This window comes from Pelophylax lessonae (genome assembly GCF_965119305.1).
Source record: "Pelophylax lessonae genome assembly, chromosome: 12".
In the NCBI taxonomy this organism is placed as follows: domain Eukaryota; kingdom Metazoa; phylum Chordata; class Amphibia; order Anura; family Ranidae; genus Pelophylax; species Pelophylax lessonae.
This window is the reverse complement of record NC_138779.1, coordinates 78,811,254-78,837,632: the sequence shown is the minus strand read 5'-3', so window position 1 is coordinate 78,837,632 and position 26,379 is coordinate 78,811,254. Positions and strand designations below refer to the sequence as shown.

At 47.5% G+C, this 26,379-nt stretch overlaps 2 protein-coding genes across 2 annotated transcripts in view; one reads left to right on the top strand and one right to left on the bottom strand.

The window, feature by feature from the left end:
- Positions 1 to 8,979, top strand: part of LOC309568154 (putative glutamate receptor) — a 61,088-nt gene extending 52,109 nt beyond the window's left edge. The window contains exon 11 of the mRNA XM_082273770.1: positions 8,734 to 8,979. Coding sequence (XP_082129896.1) covers positions 8,734 to 8,781 — 48 coding nt within the window. The 3' untranslated portion in view covers positions 8,782 to 8,979. The remainder of the gene's footprint in view (positions 1 to 8,733) is intronic.
- A 4,067-nt stretch (positions 8,980 to 13,046) lies between these two features.
- Positions 13,047 to 26,379, bottom strand: part of PANK4 (pantothenate kinase 4 (inactive)) — a 126,021-nt gene continuing 112,688 nt past the window's right edge. The window contains exons 18-19 of the mRNA XM_082273915.1: positions 13,889 to 13,957; positions 13,047 to 13,435 (exon numbers count right to left, since the gene is read on the bottom strand). Coding sequence (XP_082130041.1) covers positions 13,222 to 13,435; positions 13,889 to 13,957 — 283 coding nt within the window. The 3' untranslated portion in view covers positions 13,047 to 13,221. The remainder of the gene's footprint in view (positions 13,436 to 13,888; positions 13,958 to 26,379) is intronic.

The window sequence follows — 26,379 nt, the reverse complement described above, 5'->3', positions numbered from 1 at the left end:
TCCATGAGCTCCTGGACCTCTAACCCCCCCCCCCCCCCTCACTTCTGTTTGTATAGAACAGGGGTAGTGAATTAAAATTCAAGGAGGTCCGGTCACTAAAATTTTCTTCTGCCTGAGGTCTGAATCTCAAGTTTGTGCCCTGAAAGATTGTACGCTTCTACTTTCCTTTTTTGGCGCAGCCACAAGCTATGGCGCTTTTCTTACGGTTTTCTCCACACACTCTGGTAGGGGCACCTGATGTAAGGGGGAACACTATTAGGGACGATAACCAACTTTTACCAGAGTGATTAATTACATTGGGTCCCACCATTAAACAGTTGCCACCATCAGGCGAACCCCCTTATATCAGGTGTCCCCATTATATTGCCCCCTTACATCAGGTTTCTTCATCATAAGGCCCCTTTACATTAGGTGTCATCATGAGAGTGCCCCCTTACATCATTTGTCCCCATCAAATCAGGTGTGTCAATCAGAGTGATCCTTTACATTAGTTGTGCCCATCAGTTCCTCTTTACATCGGGTGTCCTCATCAAAGTGCCACCTTACATCAGGTGTCCCATCAGAGTGCCTCACTAACATATGTGCCCGTCAGCATATCCCTTATTTTATGTTAAGGGGCGCTCTGATGTGTACATTTTATGTTAAGGGGCATGCTGGACACATTTTGCTGTGCCCATCAGAGTGCCCCTTAACATAAAATAGGGGGCAGCAAACAAGCACTGTACTTAAGATTGAGATAGGATAAAAAAAAAAAGCACTATAGCAAGCTGACAGTTAGCATTTTGATCCTTTTCAATGCCTCCTTCAGCCTTCAATCACACACAGCAGACATAGGCACCAGATGTAGGCTTTAGACAGCAATCTCCCATCAATCAGCAGCAGTGATCACAGCTTACTACCTCCTTCACAGTGGTCACTGCTCCTACAACTCTCCCCACTCAGGATGATCACGGTTTTCATATGCTATGAAAATAGTGACATATTTACACACTCCAGCTTGTTCTGCCGCACTCCCTGCTTCCTCATACTCCGACCTCACTACTCAGCGCCCCTCTCCCTTCCCACATGAGATTTCCCCTATCTTACACAGACGGGAGGCACAGTAGCTCTGAATGAAGGACGAAAGCTGCAAGCTGGTGATTGGTTGCTTGGTCCGCCCTTTATCTTAGCAACAAATCACTGGCTTGCTTACCTCAGGCAGCTTCCGCCCTCCCTCCTGAACTGTCCCATCTCCCGCTGTCGGCTCTGTGAAGATGAAAGTGTGATGGCTGCGAGAAGAACAGGCTCCTAAATTGCTGCGGTCCGGGTGGGAGAGTGATTGGGGCTGGACCTGGACCATGGGCTGCCATTTAGTAATGCCTGGTATAGAAGGAGCAGTGCACTGCTCTATGCATACAACAAATCCCAAGGTCCATAGTTCCTAGTCCACCTTAGGAGCAAGAGATGTTATGTTCTGCTATGTTGATATACACAGACAGAGAACATAGGTTGTAGCCAGCCTATCAGAAAGTAGGACAACTGCAAGAAAAAAAAAAAAAAAAAAAATTGAAGGACGCTGAGAGCAAAAAGGCGGCACATCTTGAGTTAGGAATACACACTTGATTAGAAATTAGCGAACCAGAGTTTAGAAATTAGAGAACCAGAGTTTAGTTAAACATCTTCAAACTGAAGCTGAACATTTAAAGTCTTTAACAAAGCTGCCTAAGTTTGAAAAAAAAAAAAATTGCTTGTTGTACATGCTGCAATTAGGCCCCTTCCACACGGGCTGGATCCAGTTTTGCTCAGCAGGAGATCTGTGCGCCGATCCCTATGCAGTGCGTACCACCATGGACACAGCCCGCTCTGCTCTATGGGCAGCCAGATGTAAACAGACCAGCTGTCCATTTACACCCGAATGCTCTTCGATCCGATCAACCACAGTGGAACAGATCCCCTTGTTTTTTGTGTTTTTTTTTGCTGGATTTGACACTGAGGTAGCCGAGTGTAAATGGACACAAGTTAAATGTATGCTGCTTTATTTACTCTCATCTGCTGCTTAAGGCTCCGTTCACATGTGAGCGTATGGATCGCGGGCAGAACCGCCGCGGTTCCGCCAGCGATCCGGAGATTTATTGCAAATCGCGGGACGCCTAGCGTTGCCCGTTGATTTGCAATAGCCCCCCAAACGCCGAGCGATGTTGCCGCGATTTCCGCCTGCCGAATCGCGGCAACATCGCGCAAACAAAATCGCGGGACGCAATATGCTCCAAAGAAGTACAAGAGCTTCTTTGGAGCGTATTGCGTCCCCCGATTTTGTTTGCGCGATGTTGCCGCGATTCGGCAGGCGGAAATCGCGGCAACATCGCTCGGCGTTTGGGGGGCTATTGCAAATCAACAGGCAACGCTAGGCGTCCCGCGATTTGCAATAATCTCCGGATAGCGGGCGGAACCGCGGCGGTTCTGCCCGCGATCCAAACGCTGACATGTGAATGCAGCCTAACATTGAAGTAAAACTGGGCCCTGCTGTGAACAGTGTCAAACATCCATACAGAATGAAAATGGTGACTACACTAACACGGTCTCTTGAGAAGCAACTGATGTCTAAAGCTAGGCATACAACAGTAGAATTTTGTTTGGAAATTTAATTTTTTTTTTTTCAGAACATTTGTTCTATTTTCTAATAGTTAATGGGGTCAAATTGAATTTTCTTCATTATAGTTGAAAATAAAATGACTAAGTAGCAAAATTGAGTAGGACTAGGCAGAACAAAAAACACCTGGCTACACACATGGGCCGTCCTCAGCTGGTATAAACCCCCCCCCCCCCTCTCTGCTCTAGGAAATCAGTTTTAATCTGTCTAGTCAGGAGTAAGGACCTAGGCTCCTGGCTGGGATCTCTGGTCCTAGCAATTTTTTTCCTTCCATACATTTTTTTTTTTCTCTCGGGAGATCTAAAATCAACTGCCGGGCTGGGCGACGAGCTGGATAATCTAGATCCAGTGGTCCCCCCAGCCAGTGAGCAGACCGTAGCTACGTGCTAGGTCAGCCGCAACATAGCCTCACGGACAGAGGCTGGCCCGCGAGTTTCTCGCAGGATCGCATATGACCGGGTGTGGGTCTGAATCGCAGTGGTTCCTTGGCCGACAGATCACCTATTTTGGTGGTGGGGATTGTGTCTAGAGCGTTACCCGTACCATGGAAGGGCAAGTACAGTCCCCCCTCTCTCCTTTTGGCGTGTTTTTGGGGTGGACGCAGCTAGCCTCCAGGGTGCTTGCAGGTTCCCTCCTCCCATCCTTAAATCCCTCAGTGAGCTGGGCTTCCCCCACTCCCAGGGCAGAGTATGTAGCATCTGTAGCTGATAGCGGCCATTTTTCCTTAGTCTGGCTGGGCTCCAGCTGGTGACCATGTTTGACTAGCCCGATGATGTCACGGGGGCCATTTTCCCTTAGTCTGGGAGACGCTGGAGACGATCAAAGCCTCATAGGGATGCCGAAGCTCCTCCTCAGTTTCCTCTTCCTGTGCCCAGGACATATGAACAGGGATGGGTCCATGGTAATGCTAGGTCTGAATTCTCGGCGGTCCTCCGATTGGTGGGATGAGTCCTTGGGGGTCCCTGTTCTCTCTCTCTCTCTGGTGATAGGTACCCTGTGCCTTGGGGGGATCCTTTAGTGGTGCCAAAAGATTGTTTTTGTACTGCAAGGTCTTCCTTTTCCTTATGGAGCCTCAGGGTCACACCTCCCCACCTGGAGGTGGAAGGTCCCTCGGAACCCCCATCTTCCCGTGGTTGCACTGACGATGGTCCTGCAGTCCTTAGTGTTCCCGTCGGAAGTGGCATGTAGGCAAAGGCCCAGGAGGAAGCGTGCCCTGCATTTCCCTACTCAATCTGTCTCATCCGATTCTGATATCGCCGTGGACGCAGCCCATCCAGAGGGGCCTAATATCACACCCCCAGATCCATCCTATATTGATGATATCATGATCGTAGCAGCGAATTAAAAAGTAGAAAAAGCTGGTAGGCGCACTTATCACTGCAGCGCGAGACTTTAAAAATGGAGGATGCAGCTGATGTAGCCACGGACGTGGCTGTGTCGTTTGGTATGCATAAGTCACCTCGCGCTCCAAGGGTGTTTTCTTATGTGCTTTATTTTGACAGGTTTTCTTGTAAGAAATGGGAACAACCAACAAAATTATCCTTTGTTGTCCCCAAACGTTTTGCTGTACGTTACCCTTGAGGAATCACTTTTCCAGGATGAACAAAGCTACCATGATCCCAATAGAGGAATCCTCATCCTTTAAGGACCCTGCTGACAGGAAAGCAGAGGCTGTGGCACGCAGCATGTTTACTATGGCTGGTTCGACATTGCGGCCAGTCTTTGCCTCAACACTGGTGTCTCAGACCTTAACTGAATGGGCCAGGCTTTTGCGCCAGGGCCTGGTGGGTGAGCAGGTCCCCGCTACTTATGTTGATTTAGTAGACCAGTTGGTCCATGGGCTGCAGTTTATTTGTGATGCAGCTTCGGATACAGCTCCTGTGCTGTCCAAACTTTCTGTTGCAGCGGTGGTGATTAGGCACATGGTTTGGTTTAAGAATTGGTCCGCAGACCAAGCCTCTAAGAAATCCCTTTTTGATCTGCCCTTCTAAGGTGATCGCCTGTTTGGGGCTACCTTGGATGACATCATTAAGGGTATCGGGGGGGGGAGGGAGAAAGAGTACCTTCTTGCCATAGTCTAGGAAAGGGAAGAAGACTCCTTCTCAGCACATAGAAAATTATTATTTTGTGCTTCTGGGACGGAGAATAAAAGGGAAATGGATCTTTCAAATCTTCCCCAGGAGCTTCCAAGCATCCTTGGTCTGATAAGCCTCGAGCTAGCTTTTCCGGACCCGCAGACAAGACCCTTTCAGCATGAAGGTATGCCCTCACCCAATATTGGGGTGTGGGGACATCTTCACTGGTTTCCAGCCTCGTGGACCTCCTTCATGAGCGTCAAGAGGATCCACGAAATGATTATTTTCGGGGTACCCAGAAAGGGGGGACAAAGCTTGTCCTTTTCAGGTACTTTAGGTCCAGAGTCTCCTTGTGCGGATTTATTTCTTGCAAAGGTTCAGGTGATGTCTGAACTACCTATGGTCCCCCCCCCTATCCCTGTCCAGGGAAATGATTTACCTAGGTCGGATTCTAATTCTGACCAGGGTGGTCCTTCCTCTGGACAAACTTCAGGAACCAAAGGCTGCAATTCACCGGCTTCTGTCACCCAGCTAGTTCTCTCTCTTTTTGCATACAGGTTCTGAGTCTGGTGCTATCCACCTTCAAGACAATTCTGTACAGTCCTATATGCAGTTCCTTTAGCGGGTTCGGCTCCACGGGAGGATACCGAGGTTTGTGGCTAGCTCACGTGTTCCTCTGGCAGATACCGCTGGTGTCCAATGGCCACTGGAAGGCCAGTATCATCCTCGGCTCAGGCTTCTTCTGCAATTCTAGTGAGGAATCAAGGGCAAGGATCTTCCAATCAGTCTGGTTGACATAAACTTCCCTTGGGGCCGTCCTCTCAGAGAAGACCATTTGTCCCAACAGCTGATCTACCATCCTGCTTTACAGTCGCTGGTTTTAATGACTTAGCTATTGAAAGCCATTAATGGTAAAGGAAGTCGTCTTCCAGCAAGATATACCATCGTACGTGGAAAGCGTACATTTATTTGTGTGAGTCGATTGGCGCTCATCCTCGATCCTTTTCTGTGGCTCGGATCTTAATCTCTCTTCCAACAGGGCGTTGATCAGAAGTTGGCCTTAAGTACCATCAAGGGCCAGGTGCCCTGGCAATCTTCTTTCAGCGACCCCTAGCCACGCACCCTTTAGTTCGTACCTTCATTCAGGGGTTTCGACATGTGGCTCCACCTGTATAGTCTCTTTTGCTGCCATTTGATTTAAATTTAGTACTTTTGGTTCTCCAGAATCCTCCATTTGAGAATATTCGGGAGATTTCCTTGCCTACCTTATCGCAGAAGGTGAAATTCTTGGTAGCTATTACCTTGGCCCGTAGGTTATTGGAATTGGCGGAATTATCCTGTCTTTATCCCTATGGACCACTAAATGGGGACTAAGTGGTTCTTCATTACTGTCCATCATTCCTGCCCAAAGTGGTCTTTGACTTCCATTTGAATGAGGACATGTGTCCCAAGCTGGCTCATCCCAGGGAATTTGCTTTGCATACCTTGGATGTGGTTTGTGCGATTCGGGTGTATCTGGCAACTACTAAGCCCTTTCAGAGGTCAGACACGCATTTTGTGATTACGGACAGACAAAGGAAAGGGCTGGCCGCTTTTTCGGCTACCATCACCAGATAGATCAGGGAGACGATGACTCGGGCCTATTCCATTAAAGGTCAGGCTCCACCTTTCCCTGTCACAGCGCATTCTACTTTCGTCATCAGGCACAAATATCATAAGTTTGCAAGGCAGCCACTTGGTCGTCTGTAAACAAAGAAACACAAAGAAGGGCGCACCGACCTAGCACATATCCTCAATATTGGCTTTATTAAGAATACATAAAAATGGCTACTCAAAAACAGAGGTGAAAAACAATCATATCAAACTCAATCACTTGAGTGTCAGGAGTAGTCCATACAAGTGTCCACTGTCCTAATTGGATGACGGCTGACACGTTTTGAGGCATTCGCCTCTTCCTCAGAGCCACCATGGAACCCCCAAACATTTGATATTTTTTTTTTTTAGCCGAGACCCTAGTGAATAAAATGGTGGCCATTGCAACTTTTTATGTCGCACAGTATTTGCGCAGAAATTTTTTGAGGAAAAAAAAAGTTTTATAAACTTAAACAAAACACTAAAAGTTAGCCAAGTTTTCTTTTTTCTATAATGTGAAAGATGATGTTACCCTGAGTAAATAGATACCCAACATGTCACGCTTTAATATTGCGCACACTCGTGGAATGACGCCAAATGTCGGTATCTAAAAATCTCTATAGGCAACGCGTTAAAAACATTTTACAGGTTACCAGTTTAGAGTTACAGAGGAGGTCTTGGGCTAGAATTGTTGCTCTTGCTGCAACATTCGCAGCGATACCTCACATGTATGGACTGAACACAGTTTACATATGTGGCCGCATCGTACACATGCATTCGCTTCTGCGTACGGGGACACTTTACATTTTTATTTTCACACTTTCCCTTTAATTTTTTGTTTTTGATCACTTTTATTCCTATTACAAGGAATGTAAACATCCCTTGTAATAGGAAAAGCGCATGACAGGTCCTCTTTATGGATAGATCTGGGGTCAATAGGACCTCAAGTCTCTCCTACAGGCTGGAAAGCCTGAAATTAAAATTTAAAAAAAAAAAAAAAAAAAAATCGATCTCGGCTATCCAGCCGAGATCATGGCAGTATTGACAACTGCCAGGCCAGGCGTGGCATCATCACGTGGCGACTGGGCCTCCGAGAGTCATAGAGACTGCCAGGGACCATCTGGTCCTCGGCAGTCTCTATGGTGTACTTCCGCCAGCAGCCATTCCCTTCTCTGGCTCACTGATTGCATGGGCGAGCCGGTAGAAGCACTGAAGGGGGGGGGGGGAAGAGTCCCCCTCCCGCCGCCTATAAGAACAATCAAGCGGCTGAATTGCTATGATTGTTCTTATGGTGAAGGGAATCGTCTGGTTAAAAAAAAAAAAAATTATATCTGAATGATGCCTGCAGCTGCAGGCTTCATTCAGATATCCCCACTTAAATCCCAGGACGTCATAGGACGTCCAGCGGTAAGGAAGTGGTTAAACTTATTTTTCAGATGTCTCCTGTCACCCTTTTATTTTTCAGATGGTCTCCTGTCACCTGTTTAAGGCTCCTGTGTCCTGGGCTCTTATGTTTAGCCTTGGGTTATTTTTCCCAACTCTCATTCTTTTGGTACTGCTTTTGGACTTCCCAGTAGTTCTAATATATGGAGAGCTGTGTCCGTCGATGAAAGAAAGAGAAAATGGGATTTTTGTACTTACCGTAAAATCTGTTTGACGGACACAGAACCCACCCTTCATGGAGTTATGATACTTCTTGCTACTAAACTGATTACTTAGAGCAGAGAGAGGGTGGGCTATACACCAGCTGAGGATGGCCCATGGGCGTAGCCAGGTGTTTTTTGTTCTGCCTAGTCCTACTCCTGGAAGAGGCAAAATATAACCCAGTATTTATGATTTATGGAGCACTGTGTCCATCAAACCCAGAGAAATGGGTTTTACGGTAAGTACAAAAATCCCATTTTTTTTTTTTTTTAAATGAAAAAATTCAAACTGTGAAAATGGTTTTGGGAAAAAAAAAATCTGAATTATAATGAAACCTAATTATTACATTTGAATTTCCAATGGCAGGCTTGGAAAAATGGCTTTCAAACAAAATTAGTTGATTCAAGGATGGCAAGAAAGACTATTCTGATGAACAATCCTTCCAGATTTTCATATGAATAAAAATCCTGAGTATGACCAGCTCAAAAGGAGTTAGTTCACCTTTTCCAGAAAACTGCCTAGGTACAGTAGGTAGGGGCATCTGTAGATAAAAAATTATAAAAGTTGCCCCTTAACTGCATAGGCAAGTTTTTGGTAATAGTTAGCAAACCCTTTACTCATAACTAAACCTCTATTCTTTGCAGAATAATGAGATGCCCTTACATCCAATGTGCCAAATCTCTCTAGCCCAGCACAATGTATGTTTCCTCTATAGTAAATACAATGTTTACATCACAATTTCTGGTTTAACAGGACCAGAAATCCCCCACTTCGAACAGCTGTGGTGAAGTGAAGGCCTAGACCCATGAAGCTCAGACCACTTACCTTGGTGTATACATGAAGATTACAAGCATTTAAATCGTTTACATTTTGAAAGTACAAAAAAGAGGAAAAAATGTAATAGTAACAAATGTTCTGCCTTTGTATCACAGTTTTAGACATCAAACAACCATCAATCTCACTTATTTACTATAGGTGTCGCGTGTGATCTACTAGCCAGTTAACCAGAGTAGTAATAATGGCCATCAGCAACAGAAGGTTTTGAATGCAAAGGGACTCATTTACTTATCTTTCTCTGTGATGTCAGTAGTGAGCTATTCCTGATAGCATTTCCTGGCAGTTTAATGGCAAGCACAAAGCTTTGTCTACAAATAAAGCAACCTAACCACAATCATGTGGCTTTGTTTATTAACTAACCCATGTGATTAAAATGTTATGGCCATCACTAGATTTTTGATGAAACAGTGTTCAGACAGATGCATATTAATAATTTAGATGAAAAAAGAAACAGTTAGGGCTAGTCTACACTTACTTCAAAACATGGCTTCGACCATGCTTTTTTTTTTTTTTAAAAGCTCTCTGAATGCCGGTCAAAGCTCCGGTCACTAAATATAATGGTTAACTTACAGTTTTGTTCACACATTGTGTTTGCTTTGCTTCAAAAAGGATACCCCATGTCGCTTTAGTGGTGCCTCAAAGCCTCCATAGAAGTCTATGACAAAGCTTTCTTGAAGCACCTGCAGCTTTTGAGAGGCTTTAATTAAGCTTTAGCTTCGCTTTGTTTTGGAGAAATTGCAGGTATGAGATATCAACACACACACAGGGCATCTACCAAGCTTCATTAAAGCTTCAAAAAAAGTCCCACTAAAGCATCATCGAAGCTCCACTGAAGCACAACAGAAGCATCAAAAACACATCAACAACGCATGTTGAAGCGCTAGGCACTTAAATGTGTGTTGAAGCCGAGGCAAGTGCAAATGAGCCCTTAAGTGTTCTTTAAAAAAAAAAAAAGAAACCATGCAGTAAGGTGGACACTTGAGATTGTGTTTGTGCTGGAAGGATCTTTTAACCCTGCCCTTAGAGAATGGTTGTGTACATGCATTGGTGTATACACATTGGTGTATACACTAGGTATCAAATTTATATTGCTTTGACACTAGGGTAGCCACCTTATCCCTTTGAACCCAAACACATAATTAATTACATAGGTTCTGTAGCCAATTAAACTCAGTTGGTGCCTTGCCTGCTTTAAATTAGCCTCAGAACCTGTGTAATTCATGTGTTCGGGTATAAAAGGATCAGGTGGCAACCCTATTTGACAAACAGATTATACACACATATAAAGGAGTGTATTTTATATATAAATATATATATATATATATATATATACACATATATATACACACACACACATATCGTTTTTTTTTTTGCCAATACCAATATTTTGGTCATTGAATAATCGGTATCGCCCGATATTTTCGGACATGTAAGAATTTTTTTTTTTGTTCCCAGGTATTCTTTGTGGGGGGATCTGGGTGTCTAAAAGACCCCAAACCCCTCCTTGAAACTGAAAAGCATTCAAAATGCCAAGTTTGGCTGTTTTGAATGCGGTCAGTTTTTTGAATGTGGTGACGAGTACCCGGAAGTGATGTCATCACTTCTGGGTTTTTTACATGGAGACCCGATCAGAGCCGAATGCGGCTTTGATCGGGTCTTCTGTTCGGCCGCCATGCAGGTAGGATGCCCGGGTCTCCCGGTGGGATGGGAGACCCGGGCGAGCTGCAGAAGGCGGCGGGAGGGGGAGGACATCCCCTCCCCGCTCCTTGTAATGACAGCCGAGCGGCTTCTCAGCTGCATCGGTTGTCATTACAAGACAGCCGACCGTTGGCTATGGACACCGGTACCGGGGTGATGCCTCTAGCTGCAGGCATCACTCCGGTACAGAACTTTCCCGAAATATCGGCAATATCGGTAACCGCAGGGGCCGATTCCGATATATCGGGGAAAGTGCATATGGGTGGTGCCGATAATCGGTCGATCCCTAATATATTATATATATATATTTTTTTTTTTTCACATGGCCAGCCTAGAATATGTAAACATGTCGATGATGGGACAATTTCAGCTGACATTTTATAATTTTACTTAAAGTTGAAAATGTAAAACATTGGTTTAAAATAAACTGTTTGTAAAAAAAAGATTTTATATGAATAATTACAAATTATTCATTACAGCTTTCCCCATGACACTGATTTTGCACAACATTCTTGCTTTTCTAAAGTGAAAGTATAGCAGTAGCTTCACCCTGATATCCCTCCAATTTAAAACGCCATTCAGACATTTTTAATAAACAGGGGAGTAAATCCGTTATCTTACCTGACACAGTTGTGTGTGAAATTTGAGCTATATCTTTTATAGCAAGGCAATTATAGTTAGTGAGATTAAGATAGTAAGAAGATATATACAAAACACCTTTACATTCCATTTAACATGCAAAATATTGACAGTTGGGATTAATGAACTGCATAATTCTGTGATAATTGTTGAATTGGCACAGAGACTTATGATTTCACCTACATTGTGCCTCGATGATGCCACAACAGTAAAATAGATTTGCCTATTCCTAAAAAGATTACATTCCGTCTCATTTTAGAACACACTAGTAAATACGAGAATTATCAAAAGTCATGCAGTCCTGTTTACAGATGTCAGATGTTTTGTCTACAAATTAAATATTCCATACCGTATGGAAGACAAAGGCAGCTACTAATGTTAGAGCTAAAGATTTTGTATGCTTTTATTCTATCCAGACAATTATGAGAAATTGACCTGTGTTTCTGTTTAAGAACTGTGACTGTGCTGTGTGTTTTTAAAACCAATGAATAAATGTTAACAGATGTAACAAAATCCCAAGTGCTCATTCATGTCCTTTGTATGGCAACAAAAAAAATAGGTTTTCTAACCTGTATCAATGGATGTGCTAAGGATTTCTTCTTTAATAAACGTGGACTACAACAAAATCTGAGTGCTTTATCTTTTCTAACCAAAGATACTTTACTAACAGTGAGAAAAAAAATATTATCCTTCATCACATGGGCATTGGTGATGCCCAATATCAGATTGCATCTCTGTTCTTCCTAAAGCAAGCTAGAACAACTAGATTTTTGTAAGAACTTAACGTAAAATCCTTCTCTAAAGTTCACCAATTATTTTGGTATCCAAGACTTAAAAAACTGAACGCTTAAAGCCAGCCATACATTGATGGAAATTTGGCCAGTTTAGCAGGGACCAGCTGAATTTCGATCCATGTATGGGCACCCTGGTTGTACACAGATCGACCCAACGATCAACATGTGTACAACCAGCCTGTTGGGTTTTTCCCAAACATTTAGTGATACTGGCTATAGCCTGCAACACTAATCATTGTGTTCTGCCGACAGGGTTGTATTGATGGGGGAATCAAGCAATCTTTTTTCCTTTCACCTGTGGTGAAGGAAAGAAAATTGCATGATCTATGGCCCGCCGTAACTTCCATCTGTCAGCAAATGAAAACATGCAGAACCTGTGTCGCAGACTTTGGACCTGTGTCAATGGCATCAGTTTAAGACACTTTCTAAGATCATTCAGAATAACAGGTGCACATGACTTGTACCAAATAAAACAATTATGGTCATTAAAAAGAAAAAAAAAAAAAAAAAAAAAAAAAGATTTAGGTATGCAAATAAAGTGAACTCAACGTAAAATCAGTCTGTATATGCAGTAAAGCATTCTTGTTATACTCACTGTGGAACCCCAGGGGTTATTCCTGCGCATTGTGTAAAAAGGCTGATTGATCCCTTCTTCCACTGTCCCCAATCCATCTCCTGATAATTTGGAGGCACTTTGCACATGCTTAGTTTGGCGTCTATTGTTTTTTTTTTTGGAGGGTGCATGTGATTAGCACAGGGCCAATCAGCACTGTCTAGACAGAGGGTCAGGGGTCCTGCATCCTCATAGGATAGTCAGAGTGGAGTGGAAACTTCTTCCACAAGCTTTAACCAGTGCTCGGCTGAACACTGACAGAAGTCACAAGACTGCTATGAACTGCTGATGAGAAAAGTTATTTAGCAGTTTATTTTTACTAAAATAATTGCATTTCCATGTACTACGGGAGACCAGATCTAGTGAATGCAGGGGTCCTTAGCTTAGTAACACATGTGGACACTGCAAACCAAATAACTAGGCCACACTTTGCAATAAACTCTGGTCAAGAAAGGGTTAAACAAAGCAATACATAACAAAATGTAATATATAATTTAAATTTATTAATATCGATGCATATTGTCCGTTTGCAGTTCAGCACAAAAGCACAATATAAATACAGCAATTGTTACCCCCCATCCCTGTAATAAAAATACATTCTTTACAACGGAAGAATAAAACTAGTGCTGAGGAATGGAGAGCAGTGATGCAGTAGTGGTCTCACTTGGGTGGAGTCTCATATTTGAAAACAACGCTAAAGATTTTGCCTCCCAGTCTTTCCGCAAGCCAGGAGTTTTTGATGACAGCCAGCTTCAGACTCTCACACTGAAGCACAGCATAGTAGTTTGTGTGGATTGCTCGGCCCATGCCTTCGATAATGACCAGATCTGTGTTTCTCTCCTTCACCAGCATGGCCAGGCCTTTGTCTAAGCGACTGTAAGCAGAAATAAATGCAGTTTCACAAAAAGGATAACAAGATCAATAGAGTTTTGGGTCCGTTTAGCCTGTTTGTATACATATACATACACAAACTGATACTTTGGGGAGATTTACTAAAACTACATAGTAACCAATCAGCTTGTTCAATAAGGCTTTGACAATAAAACCTGGAAGTTGATTGGTTACAATGCACAGCTGCACCAGATTCTGTGTGCACTAGATTTAGTAAATCTCCCCCTTTGTATCAGTATCTTAACTGGACATGAGGCATGAGCCCTAATTTTGCATAGCTAAAGGATAAAGTCAAAATACTGCTGCCACAGGATCTGGGGTGGGGGGTTAGCATTGGGAACGCGCTACACGTTCCACCCTAAAAAGGGGTGGAACATGTAATATGTTCCCAAAGTTGAACTTTAAGACACTGACACACTGGTCCATCAGGACTCACCTTAGATCGAGACAAGGAGAACTGGAACCTGTCTGTACCAGAGTTAACTTCTCACTCTGTAGAGCAGACCTGAAATAAAACAAACCAATGCTTACAAAAGTCATACAGTAGAATTAGGGGGGAAATACAGATTTTATGCAGTGGAAAGCATATTTCTTATTACATTTTTAAGCAAAAATTAACAAAAGATTCCAACTTCTGTAAACAGGCCAACTCTAGAACTTCTGCCTATTCTTTTGAAAGAAAGTTAGAAAAAATGTGGAGGCTGACATTGCTTGTTTTAAAGTGAATCTGTGGAGAAGCTATGGATATTCAACTTTCACATTCCTAAAAAGAAGTTAAGTTGTAAAACAAGCCCTCACTTACCTCAGTAGCTGTAGAGCAGGAGTCTCCAAATATTTTAAACAAAAAGGGCCAATTTATTATCCTTCAGACTTTAGGAAGCCCGGATTGTGGCCCGCAGGGGCAATAAATGTCCCGGGCTCGGCATCAATGAGAATAAATATGGCCTCAGGTTTGGTGGTCAATGGGAGAAAGGAGCAGTGCCCATATTAGTAGGGGGAATAGTATCCCATCATTGGCATCGGTGGAAGAATTACAAGAATACATATTGGCCCAAGTTAATGCATAAATTAGATTTTTTAAATTTTTTTATTGGGAATGTTTTATGACAAAGTGTTTATAGCGCAAAAAATAAACACAGACGTGATCACATACCACCAAAAGAAAGCTCTATTTGTGGGAAAAAAGGACATACATTTTATTTGGGTACAGCGTTGCACGTCTGTACAATTTTCAGTTAAAGTAACGCAGTGCCGGATCTCAAAAAATGGCCTGGTTATTAAGGGGGTAAAACCTTCCGGGGCTGAAGTGGGTAAAGACAAGCCTTAAGCCCCGTACACAAGTACCGGTAAATATTCGGTCGCCGACCGATCGGCCGTTTGTAGGCTTGTTAGTATGATGCTTCCGACAGCGCATTTTCGGCCGAACAGAATCTGTCGTGCAGATTTTAAAATATTTGTTGGCCGTCACCAGAACGGCCGATTGTTCGCCAGTCAGTACAGAATTCGGCCAACAAACAGATGATTAGCAAGACTGGGCATGCTCAGAGAAGAAAAAACACAGTTAACCATCACATGACATCACTTCTGCAGTCGGCTGTTGTTGGCCGACAAAATTAGTGTGCAGTCTTTAGCACTTTTCAGCCGACAGGACAGCACCGGACAAAAGACGGCCGATCGTTCGGCACGTGTGTACGGGGCTTTACTGACATCTGTATCTGCAAGCATTGGAATACTAGCAGGATAGGAGTACTTCGCAATTACCGACCTCCCATCTTCTTAGACCAGCCTTTCTCAACCTTTTCAACACAGAGGAACCCTTGAAATAATTTTAAGGTCTGAGGGAACCCCTGCTAAAAAAATGGATTTTTGTAAGATCTTACCGTAAAATCCTTTTCTCTTAAGCTCATTGACAGACGTAGTCCTCCTTTATTAATATCAACTCGGGTTATACTGCCCTCTACAGGAGTAGGACTAGACAGGAAAGAAAACGTTCTGGCCACACCTTAGGGGCAGTCCCAGAGGGTATATCCTGTCACTTCCTGCTACAGGATATCAGTTATGTCACAAAGCAGTGTCAGAGAATTTAACCCAACCCAACTCAAAAATAGAGGGGTGGGTACTACGTCTGTCAATGAGCTTAAGAGAAAAGGATTTTACGGTAAGATCTTACAAAAATCCATTTTTCTCTGTCGCTCATTGACAGACGTAGTCCTCCTTGATTAATATCAACTCGGGACGTCCCAAAGCAGTGCCACAAATGAGGGGTGGGAAAATGGAAATCAAAATCCAATCTAGAAGGCCCAACCGGTGCCAACTAGAAGTTTTAAAGGCTCATCAATCAAAAGAGGAGACTCAACTGAAATTCCAATGGAAAAAAACCCTCGAGGTAGACCACCGGTCTCCTCAAATTGCGGCCTGCAAAATCTTGCGGCCAAAAGATGCATCTGACGATGCCATCACATCAACTTTATAAAATTTTGTAAAGGTATGCACCGACGACCAGGTAGCCGCCTTGCAAACCTGGACCACTGACGCCTGATGGCGGTAGGCCCAGGAAGTACTGAGCGCTCGAGTGGAGTGCGCCTTAACAGGGAACGGAGGATTCCAACCCTTAATAGAATAAGCCTGTACCACCGTCTGTCTAATCCATTTGGAGATAGTCGCGGCAGATGCAGGGAACCCCTTTCTGGGGCCATCCGTGATCACAAAAAGTGAATCCGTTTTACGGAACGATTCTGTAGTCTTCAGGTATACCCTGATTGCCCGAACTACATCCAAGGAATGCAACGCACATTCCCGAGGATGATTGGGCTTAGGACACAAGGAAGGTAGCACAATATCTTCATTCAGATGAAAATCTGAAACCACCTTAGGAAGAAAGGATGGCTTCGGATGAAGAACTACCTTATCCCTATGAACCACTAGATATGGGGAATGGCATGATAATGCAGCCAGTTCTGACACCCTGCGTGCAGAAGTGATAGCCACCAAGAAGGCCACCTTCTGGGATAATGTAAGCAAGGGAATCTCCCTGATATTTTCAAAGGGAGGTTTCTGCAGAACCGACAAAACCAAATTAAGATCCCAGGGCGGTAAGGGCGCGCGCACTGGCGGAGCCAGGTGTCGCACCCCCTGGATGAAATTCCGCACCAAGGAATGAGTAGCCAGCGGCTTCTGAAAGAAGATTGCTAACGCTGAAACCTGACCCTTGATGGTGCTCAAAGATAGTTTCTGCTCAACCCCCTTTTGCAGAAAAGCCAAAATTCGGGTCACCAAATAGGTACGTGGGGGAAATCCCAAAGATTCACACCACGCAATATAAGTCTTCCATGTGCAATAATAGACTTTGCTGGAAGTCACTTTCCTTGCTTTAATTAGAGTAGGAATAACTGAAGCTGACAATCCTCTGTCCTTCAGTACCTGGGTCTCAATGGCCAGGCTGTTAAAACCTGCAACTGTAAAGCACGATGGAAGATCGGTCCTTGAGACCGCAGATCCTCCCTGAGAGGAAGTCTCCAAGGAGCGTCCGCGACTAGCCTGCCCAAGTCGGCGTACCCGGCTTGATGAGGCCAGCCCGGAATTTCCAGGATAACTGGAGTTCCCTCCACCTCTATCCTGCGGAGAAATCTCAGCAGCAACTTGAGAGGGGGGGGGGGGGGAGACATAATAGCTCAGCGAGTCTGCGCGTCTGCTGCGTCCGCTAGAGGATCGCGGGCGCGAGCCCTGTTGAGCCAACATGCCAACAGATCCATATCCAGGGTGCCCCAATGAAGGGACAGCTGGTGAAATACCTCTGGATGAAGAGACTATTCCTCTTGATCCAGAATCTGACAGCTGAGATAATCTGCCTGTCCACCCCCGGGATGAATATCGTGGAGAGAGCTGGAACAACTGTTCCGCCCAATAAAGAATGTTGGCCACTTCTATGGCCGCCAGGGCACTCTTGGTGCCCCTTGGTGATTGACATAAGTCATGACCGTGGCATAGTCCGATTGGATCCGAACCGGGCTGCCCGGGAGCTGCTCGGTCCAGTAAAATCGGACAAAGTCTGATCGCTCTCAGTTCCAACACATTTAATTGGTAACCTGGAACTTATCAGAAGAAATTACTTTCCCTGGCTGAGCATCGGAGACCGAAGCCACCAGACCAGAGCCTCCCTGGTCCGCTCGCTCAATCGGATCCGATTGTCCAGGGAATCGGGATTCCGATTCCATTTGAGAAGAATCTCCTCTTGGAGAATTCGGGTATGAGACTGGGCAAACGGTACTGCCTCTAAGGAGGCGACCATCAGTCCCAGCCAGTTGACGGACAGCAACATCCGAATCATTGACTGAATCTTCTGGAGTTTCTCCGCATGGAGAAAACGGAATTTTTGTAAAATCTTACCTGTAAAATTCCTTTCTCTGAGTCCTCCGACAGTCGCCGCCTCTTCATATTCGTCACATATGGGGTATTAGACTTTGCTCCGAAGGAGTAGCTAGGCAACAGAATATGTTAACAATAAAGCTTTAACATATCCCACCCTCAAGGGGTGGTCCCCTCAGTCAATACCCTCCTACTTCCTGCAACCATATCTCAGTTTTAGTGGAATAGCAGTAGAGTATACATTCAAACCCCAAAAGAGGGGCGGGGGCGGCGACTGTCGGAGGACTCAGAGAAAGGAATTTTACAGGTAAGATTTTACAAAAATTCCGTTTTCTCTTACGTCCTCCGACAGTCGCCGCCTCTTCATATTCGTCACATATGGGGACGTCCCAAAGCAGTGCAAACATGAGGGGTGGGAAACGCATCCGCGCCGAAAGGCAACGCAGTCTCCACATCAAAGAAAGGAACCTTACCAAAGGAAGGAAACCAGCTGGGCAACAGCAAAAATAAGTGCTCAACAGGAGCAACAACCCAGGAAAAGACAAAAAACCAGGGGATACAAAACTTATCCCAACAGCCAGGAGTCCCCAACAAGGGACCCTAGGGAACAGCCGCACTAAGAACCTTGCGGCCAAAGAAAGCATCCGCCGATGCCTGAACATCTACTTTGTAGAATTTTGTGAAAGTGTGTACGGTCGACCAAGTCGCCGCCTTACACACCTGGGCTACAGAAGCCCCATGACGACAGGCCCAAGACGTACTCAGAGATCTAGTAGAGTGCGCCTTCACAGGCACAGGGGGAACCTTCCCCTGCAAGGCATAGGCCTGTTCAATGGTCTGCCTGATCCATTTGGCAATGGTAGAGGCGGAAGCCGCCATGCCCTTCCGAGGACCCTCTGGAAGAACAAACAAGGAGTCCGTCTTTCGAAAAGACTCAGTCGATTTAAGGTAAACCCTAATCGCCCGAACAACATCCAGAGAATGCAATCTCACCTCCTTAGGATGTTTAGGCTTCGTGCACAACGAAGGCAAAACAATATCCTCGTTAAGATGGAATTCCGAAACTCGTTTCGGCAGAAAAGAAGGATTAGGTCGCAAGACCACCTTATCCAAATGAACAACCAGGTACGGAGACTTGCAGGACAAAGCCGCCAGTTCCGACACTCTGCGAGCCAAAGTGATCGCCACCAAAAAGGCGACCTTTTTGGACAACATAGACAACGAGATCTCCCTGATCTGTTCAAAAGGAGCACGTTGTAACACAGACAGGACTAGATTCAAGTCCCAAGGGGGCAAAGGATCCCTCCTAGGAGGAACCAGATGCCGCACACCCTGAATAAAAGTGCCAACCAAGGAGTTGGAAGCCACGGGACGTTGAAACAGAACGGCCAGCGCAGACACCTGACCCTTTATCGTAGCCAGCGCCAAACGCTGATCGACACCCGTCTGAAGGAAAGACAGCACACGGGAAACCGAGTACGTGCGGGGTGAAAACCCCCTGGACTCACACCAGGCAAAATAGGCCTTCCAAGTACGGTAATAAACCTTTCCCGAGGAAGACTTCCTCGCGTTGATCAAGGTATGAACAACCTCTGGAGAGAGACCCTTCTCCTTCAGGACCTCGGTCTCAACAGCCAGGCCGTCAAAGCCAGCGACTGTAAAGCAGGATGGTAAATCGGTCCTTGAGACAGTAGATCGTCCCGAAGAGGCAGACGCCAGGGGGCGTCGACCGCCAGATTCACGAGGTCTGCGTACCAGGACCGGCGAGGCCAGTCCGGTGCCACAAGAATCACCGTGCTGTGTTCCGAGTGTAACCTGCGAAGGAACCGGGACAGCAACTGAATCGGTGGAAACGCGTACATCAGCCTGTACTGATGCCACGGGGCCACGAACGCGTCCGACGCGTCTGCCCGAGGGTCGCGCGTCCTTGCCACGAACCTCTTCACCTTGTAGTTGAGGCGAGACGCGAACAGGTCCACATCTGGAAGACCCCACTTCGCGCACAACATCTGGAAGACAGCCGGGTGGAGAGACCATTCCCCCTGATCCAGGGTCTGGCGACTCAGATAGTCCGCCTGCCAGTTCTCCACTCCCGGAATGTGAACCGCCGTTATCGCCGGGACATGAGTCTCGGCCCAAGACAGAATGTCGGCCACTTCTCGAGCCGCTCGGGCACTCCTGGTGCCCCCTTGGTGGTTGATGTAGGCCACCGCCGTGGCATTGTCCGTCTGCACCCGAACCGGGCAGCCCTGCAGCCGGTCCGTCCAGCGATTAAGACAGAGCCTTATCGCACGCAATTCCAGAATGTTGATCGGGAGGGAAGACTCCCCCTCCGACCAGGTCCCCTGGGCGGACAGAACGCCCAGAACACCACCCCAGCCCGACAGGCTGGCATCCGTGGTGATTAACGTCCACGAGATCGGACGAAACGACTTGCCCCCGGACACCAACGGGGACTGGAGCCACCACAGAAGGTTTTCCCTGGTGCGATGACTCAACGAGATCTGAAGATCCAGAGATTGAGGTCGCCCGTCCCACTTGGACAAGATCTCCGCCTGGAGACCCCGCGTGTGAAACTGCGCGAAAGGAATCGCCTCGAAAGCCGAGACCATCAATCCCAGACATCTCATACACGTCCGCAGAGACGAGTTCGGAACGTCCCTGAGGGACCTGACTTCCTCCTGAAGAGTCCTGAGTTTGTCTTCCGGCAGGAAGACCTTCGCCTGCACCGAGTCCAGAATCATTCCCAGATAGGGAAGACGAACCGACGGACTCAGTGTCGACTTTGGAACATTTATCGTCCAACCGAACTCCTGCAGAGTTTGCATCGTGACAGACAGGTCCTTCTCCAGACCCTGACTGGTCGCAGACCGAATCAGAATGTCGTCCAGATACCCCAGGACAGAAATGCCCTGGGCTCTCAATAATGCCAGAACCGGTGCAAGCACCTTGGTGAAGACCCGCGGAGCCGAGGCGAGCCCAAAGGGCAACGCCACGAACTGGTAGTGATCCTCCGCAATGGCAAATCGAAGGTACCTCTGATGATCCTCGAATATGGGGATGTGAAGATACGCATCCTTCAAATCGATGGAGGCCATGAATTCCCCCGGAACCAGGGCAGCCACCACCGAGCGCAGGGATTCCATGCGGAACTTGCGAACCCGCACAGAGCGGTTCAGAGCTTTCAAGTCCAGAATTGGACGAACCTTGCCCTCCTTTCTGGGCACGGTGAACAGATTGGAATAAAACCCCCGAAATCTGTCCCGATGAGGCACCGGAACCACCACTCCCTGAGCCCTCAGGTCCCGCACCGCCAGGTGCAGATCCCGCAGTCGCTCTGGAGACAGTTGTAGATTTGAGGGAAAAAATCTGCTCTCTGGCCGAGAGAGAAACTCGATCTTGTAACCAGATCGAACGATTTCCAGAACCCATCTGTCCCGCACACGGGCCAACCAGGGCTGAAGAAAACAGAGCAAGCGTCCCCCCACCCCAAAACTGGGTGAGGGCGCCCCTTCAGGCCGAACTGTTATGGGCCGCAGGTCCGGATTGGCCGGACTTCTGTTTCCCAGACCAGGGTTTCTTCTGAGAGCCCTGGCCCTTGAACGGTTTGCCCTTGTAGTGCGGCCGAAAGGCACGAAAGGACCCCTGAGGGGGCCGAAAATGACCATGCTTCTTCCCAGAAGCCCCCTTAGCCTTGGGGAAATGGGGCAAGAGAGTGCTCTTACCCCCGGTAATCCCCTTAATCAACACATCCAGGGACTCCCCAAAAAGGCGAGACCCATCATAAGGCAGATTGGCTAAGGTTTTACGTGAAGATTGGTCCACCGACCAACATTTCAACCAAACCAGGCGGCGAGACAACACCGCCACGCTGTGCACACGCGCGGCCAACGGAATCAGGTCCAGGTCCGCATCACACAGATACATGACACCCTGGTGGATCTGATCCACCATATCCAGGGTCGCCGCCGAGGCCGAATCGGCCACTAGGACGCGCCTAAGCATCTGCGTCCAACTTGCGATCGCCTGGGCCGCCATGAGAGAAGCAAACAGAGCCTTAAGCATAGAACCCGTAACAGAATAAGTATGACGGGCAAGAGACTCCAGTCTCCTATCCGTGGCATCACGGAAAACAGGGGATCCCTCTGCAGGGATCGCAGTGGCTTTGTTCAAAACCGCAATAGCATGATCCACTGGCGGAGGCACACACCACCGTTCATCAGTGGCAGGCGAGAAAGGATAACGCAGCTTAAATTTACTTGGTACCGCAAAAGGCTTGCGCAAATCGCGCCATTGGTCCTTAACAGCGCGCTGAAAATCAGCATTGCAGGGAAAAACCTGCGGCGTCCTGCGTTTTCTCTGCGTCCCATAAGCCGCCAAGGCAGCTGGGGGACACACCTCGTCCTGCAAACGTAGCGTCTGCTTAATGGAAGCAATCAACTCATCCATGATTGCAAGCTCTTCAGGCGAGCCAGGGGGAGAATTATCAACCCCCTCAACTTCAGCCTCTACCTCAGACCCCACTAGATCAAGAGAGGAGCGGGACCCCGATAGGGGGGTCCCCGCCAGAACAGCCCCATCACCTTCACCCTCAGAATCAGAGGACAGAGCAACTCTGGGCCGTTTAGTAGATTGAGCAGCCACCAGCATTTGCACCTGTGCAGCAAGGCCAGCCACAATAGTGGCTAAATCCCCCCCTGGGGGGGAAACAGCGGTCCCCTGGCTTTCCACCAATACTGTGGGAAACTTGCCCTCCTGAGAATCCATTGCCCCTGTATGCCAGACAACCAAGGGTTAACTGCCCCCTTACAGCAAGCGCGGCAAGCGCAGCCCACCGCACCACACTCAGGCACAATGAGACCCCCACAGGGAATACACAGACTGAATACAGGCAATGGAACACAGGAATAGAAGGATAAAACCTGAGGAGACTCCGCTGCTGCTGCTGCCTCGATCGGTGCTTCCAGGAGAGAGGAAATGATGCTGCCAGGGCGCTCTATGTAAGCCTATGGAGGCTACAAGAAAATGGCCGCCGTGCATGTAAACCATGCGGCCGGAGCGGGCGCCGGTAAAATGGCGTCGTTTGGCGCCGAAATCGCCGCTCCACAGTGCATAGAATCACACACAATATTATCCCATTATATGGATACATGTTAGATCGCCGCAGCGATCGCTGTATATGCCCCAACATGCCATTAAAAACATGCCCCACAGCACACAGCTCCTCACACTGCCCAGCCTGACATACTCAGTGTCATACAGCTCCCCCCCCCCTTGCAGCCCACAGCATGCAGCCGAGAGATAGGGAGACAAGCAGTGTGATTAAAGGCAGGTTACACAGTCCCAGACTGAGACCCCCCCCAGACAGACAGGTCCCCACATAGATACACTTACCTCACATGGCGTGGGGAACCCGCACAGGCGAACAAGCCGCTGCACATGAGGCAGGGAGAGTCGCAATTCAAGACGCACACAATGGCGGTTCAGAAACCGCACAGCGTCCGGTGAGGTAGCCACCTCACCAATCATCCCTGCACCGAACAGGGATGGGTCGTTCACCGTGCCAGGAGCGTTACCTGGCTGAACGCTCGATGGCAGACTGGGAAGCCACTGACCCACGACCTGCGACCAGGGGGATCAGCCCGAGACCCAGTCCGCATGATCCTCTTCGTCCGAAGAACTAACTAATGCTGACAAAAATAACAGCTAAGTAAAGGTAGAGAGAAAACTCAAACAAAATATCAAAAAGAAGAAAGAGTCTGGGACAAAAAGTCCCAGCACAGAGAGAGCCAGCCACTCCTGACAAGCTAGACATTAAAACTGAGATATGGTTGCAGGAAGTAGGAGGGTATTGACTGAGGGGACCACCCCTTGAGGGTGGGATATGTTAAAGCTTTATTGTTAACATATTCTGTTGCCTAGCTACTCCTTCGGAGCAAAGTCTAATACCCCATATGTGACGAATATGAAGAGGCGGCGACTGTCGGAGGACGTAAGAGAAACACTCTTGCCAAGGATGTATCCAAAATTAGGCCCTGTGAAGATGGGGATATGAAGATAGGCATCCTAAATGTCTATGGATGCCAGGAGATCCCCCTGATGTAGGGAGGCCACCACTGTTCGGATGGACTCCATCTCTCCCAAGACCAGAATTGGACGCACCTAGCCCTTTTTACTGGGCATTGTGAACAGGTTCGACTGAAACCCCTGAAACTGTCCAAGGAATGGGAACTCCCACTCCCTGTTGAAACAAGCTGTCCCCCGCAAAGCTTTTTAAGCGACCCGGGGATGTCGAATATTAGAAGGGAAGAATCGCACCGGTGGAAGTGATCGAAACTATCTTGTATCCCGACCGTATGACCTCGCGAAGCCCTTTATCCGGGATTCTGGAAAGTCATGGATCCGGAAACCGGTGAAAACGTCCCCCCACCCTAGAGATGGGTGGGGGCCCATTCTGTCAATCCAACGGGATAACAGTGGCTTTATTTAGTCTGGAAATCGGTGAGTCCACTATTGGTGGCACCGTCCATCTTATAATGAGGGATACCTCAAACTGATAGCGCCTAGCAATGCGTTTGGAAATAGCAGGGGTTCGTTTTCGGACGACCCCATTTGGGCAAGGGAAACCCTTCGTCATTTTGGTAGGCTAGCTAGTACCAAAAAAGGAACATCAGTCTCAGCTACCTCTGCCGGTGTAATCTCAAGATTTAAGGTTTCCCGGACAGACACAACTAGTGCCTCCACCAACGCTTCTTGTGCTATGGCGGAGGCAGAAGCGTCCTCCTCACTGTCTGAGGAGACCGTACCTGAGACTACAACCCCAGAAAAGGGGCTGCAATGACCAGCTCAGAATCCGTATCTGAAGTATCAGATGAAATAGGGGTAGGCGGGGGTCGCTTTTCTTGACCCCCGTCCCTGACAGGCTACCTCCACCCGGGATACCAAAGACTCCAAACTGCTGATAATGCATCATCACAAGTGGGGTACTGGAGGGTCCTGCGGCCACCTCGAGGGGGATCAGGTGGGGATACATGTGTGGCAGGGTTCATGATTAACAAGACACTTGCCAGCAAACACAAAAAATTAATTGCAAGAAAAAACATTTCTTTTTTTTTTTTTTTTTTACTTAGTCCCCCAGCGCAATAGCGCCCCTCAGTGTACCTGCTTGGACCCCTCAGAGAGAGAGAGAGAGAGAGAGAGAGAGAGAGAGAGAGAGAGAGAGAGAGAGAGAGAGAGAGAGACCCCAAGGCTCACCTGATGCACAGAAGTTTCTTATCAACCTGCTTCCAGCATCACTGTCTGTTACAGACAGGAAGACTTTGGCTTGCTTTCCCGGGCCAAGGAGGCGGCTCCGCCCCTTTACCCGCCTTCCGGCGCCTCCCAATTACTCCTCGAGGTGTTTGGTCACCTCAAACATGGCCGCCCCCATGCTGGAGACACGAGGCTACGCCAATATGGCGGCCTCGTGCGATCTGCAGGAGAAATGGCGGCAGCCTGTGGAGGATAGAGGCGGCTTGAGCAAAGTAGCAGCGGCCTGCGGGAGTGTGCGCTCGGCCTGTGGGAGTGTGCCCGCGGCCTGCGGGAGTGTGCCCTCGGCCCGTGCGGCCTGCGGGAGGTAGTCCTCAGCCTGTGCGGCCTGCGGGAGTGTGCGCTCGGCCTGTGCGGCCTGCAGGAGGCTGTGCGGCCTGCGGAGGTGACCGGCTTTATGGAAGGATGGCGACCTGCGGATGCGGTAATCCAGGCATAGGCATCGGCCTGTATACACATTATGTCAGGTAGGATACCTCTATACCTTAATAGTAATGCCTTTTAGCAGTGTGCCACTGACTTCAGTCAACTCCCTTATAGTGTCATATAGTGACTATAGATAGTCCGCTCCCAAACCAAGCTCTTAAGAGGGGGATAAATGACACCTGCTAGGATCACGTCCATCCATCCCAGAGAGGGGCCCGCGTCCACCAACAAACCCGACAGGGGGAGAGGGGGAACATTCTACTTACCATACCGGAACCAGGCGGGCACCAACTCTTGACAGAACCCCTCTCCACCGGGGTGGGGGGGCTGTCGACCAATACGGACGCAGTGACTCAGTTTGCAACTGGTCATTGGCGTCCAGGCGAGACGTTTAACTCGCAGGGTCAGTCCCCGTCCAGTGGGACTATGTCGCAGCCGACCCAGCGCCGAGCTATGGCCTGCACGCGCTCGTAGGCTGAACTGGGGTGACCACTGTATCTCAACATCCAGCCCGTCGCCCAGTTTCAGCGTACTTGCTTGAAGATCTCACAGGAACACTGGAGAAGAAAAGCTGCCTAAAAAAGTATTTTTAAAAAATCTTGCCAGGACCAAAGATCCCAGCAAGGAACTTAGGTCCTTACTCCTAACTAGACAGATATCCTGTAGCAGGAAGTGAGAGGATATACCCTCTGGGACTGCCCCTAAGGTGTGGCCAGAACGTTTTCTTTCCTGTCCAGTCCTACGCCTGTAGAGGGCAGTATAACCCAAGTTGATATTAATCAAGGAGGACTACGTCTGTCAATGAGCGACAGAGAAAATCCATTTTTC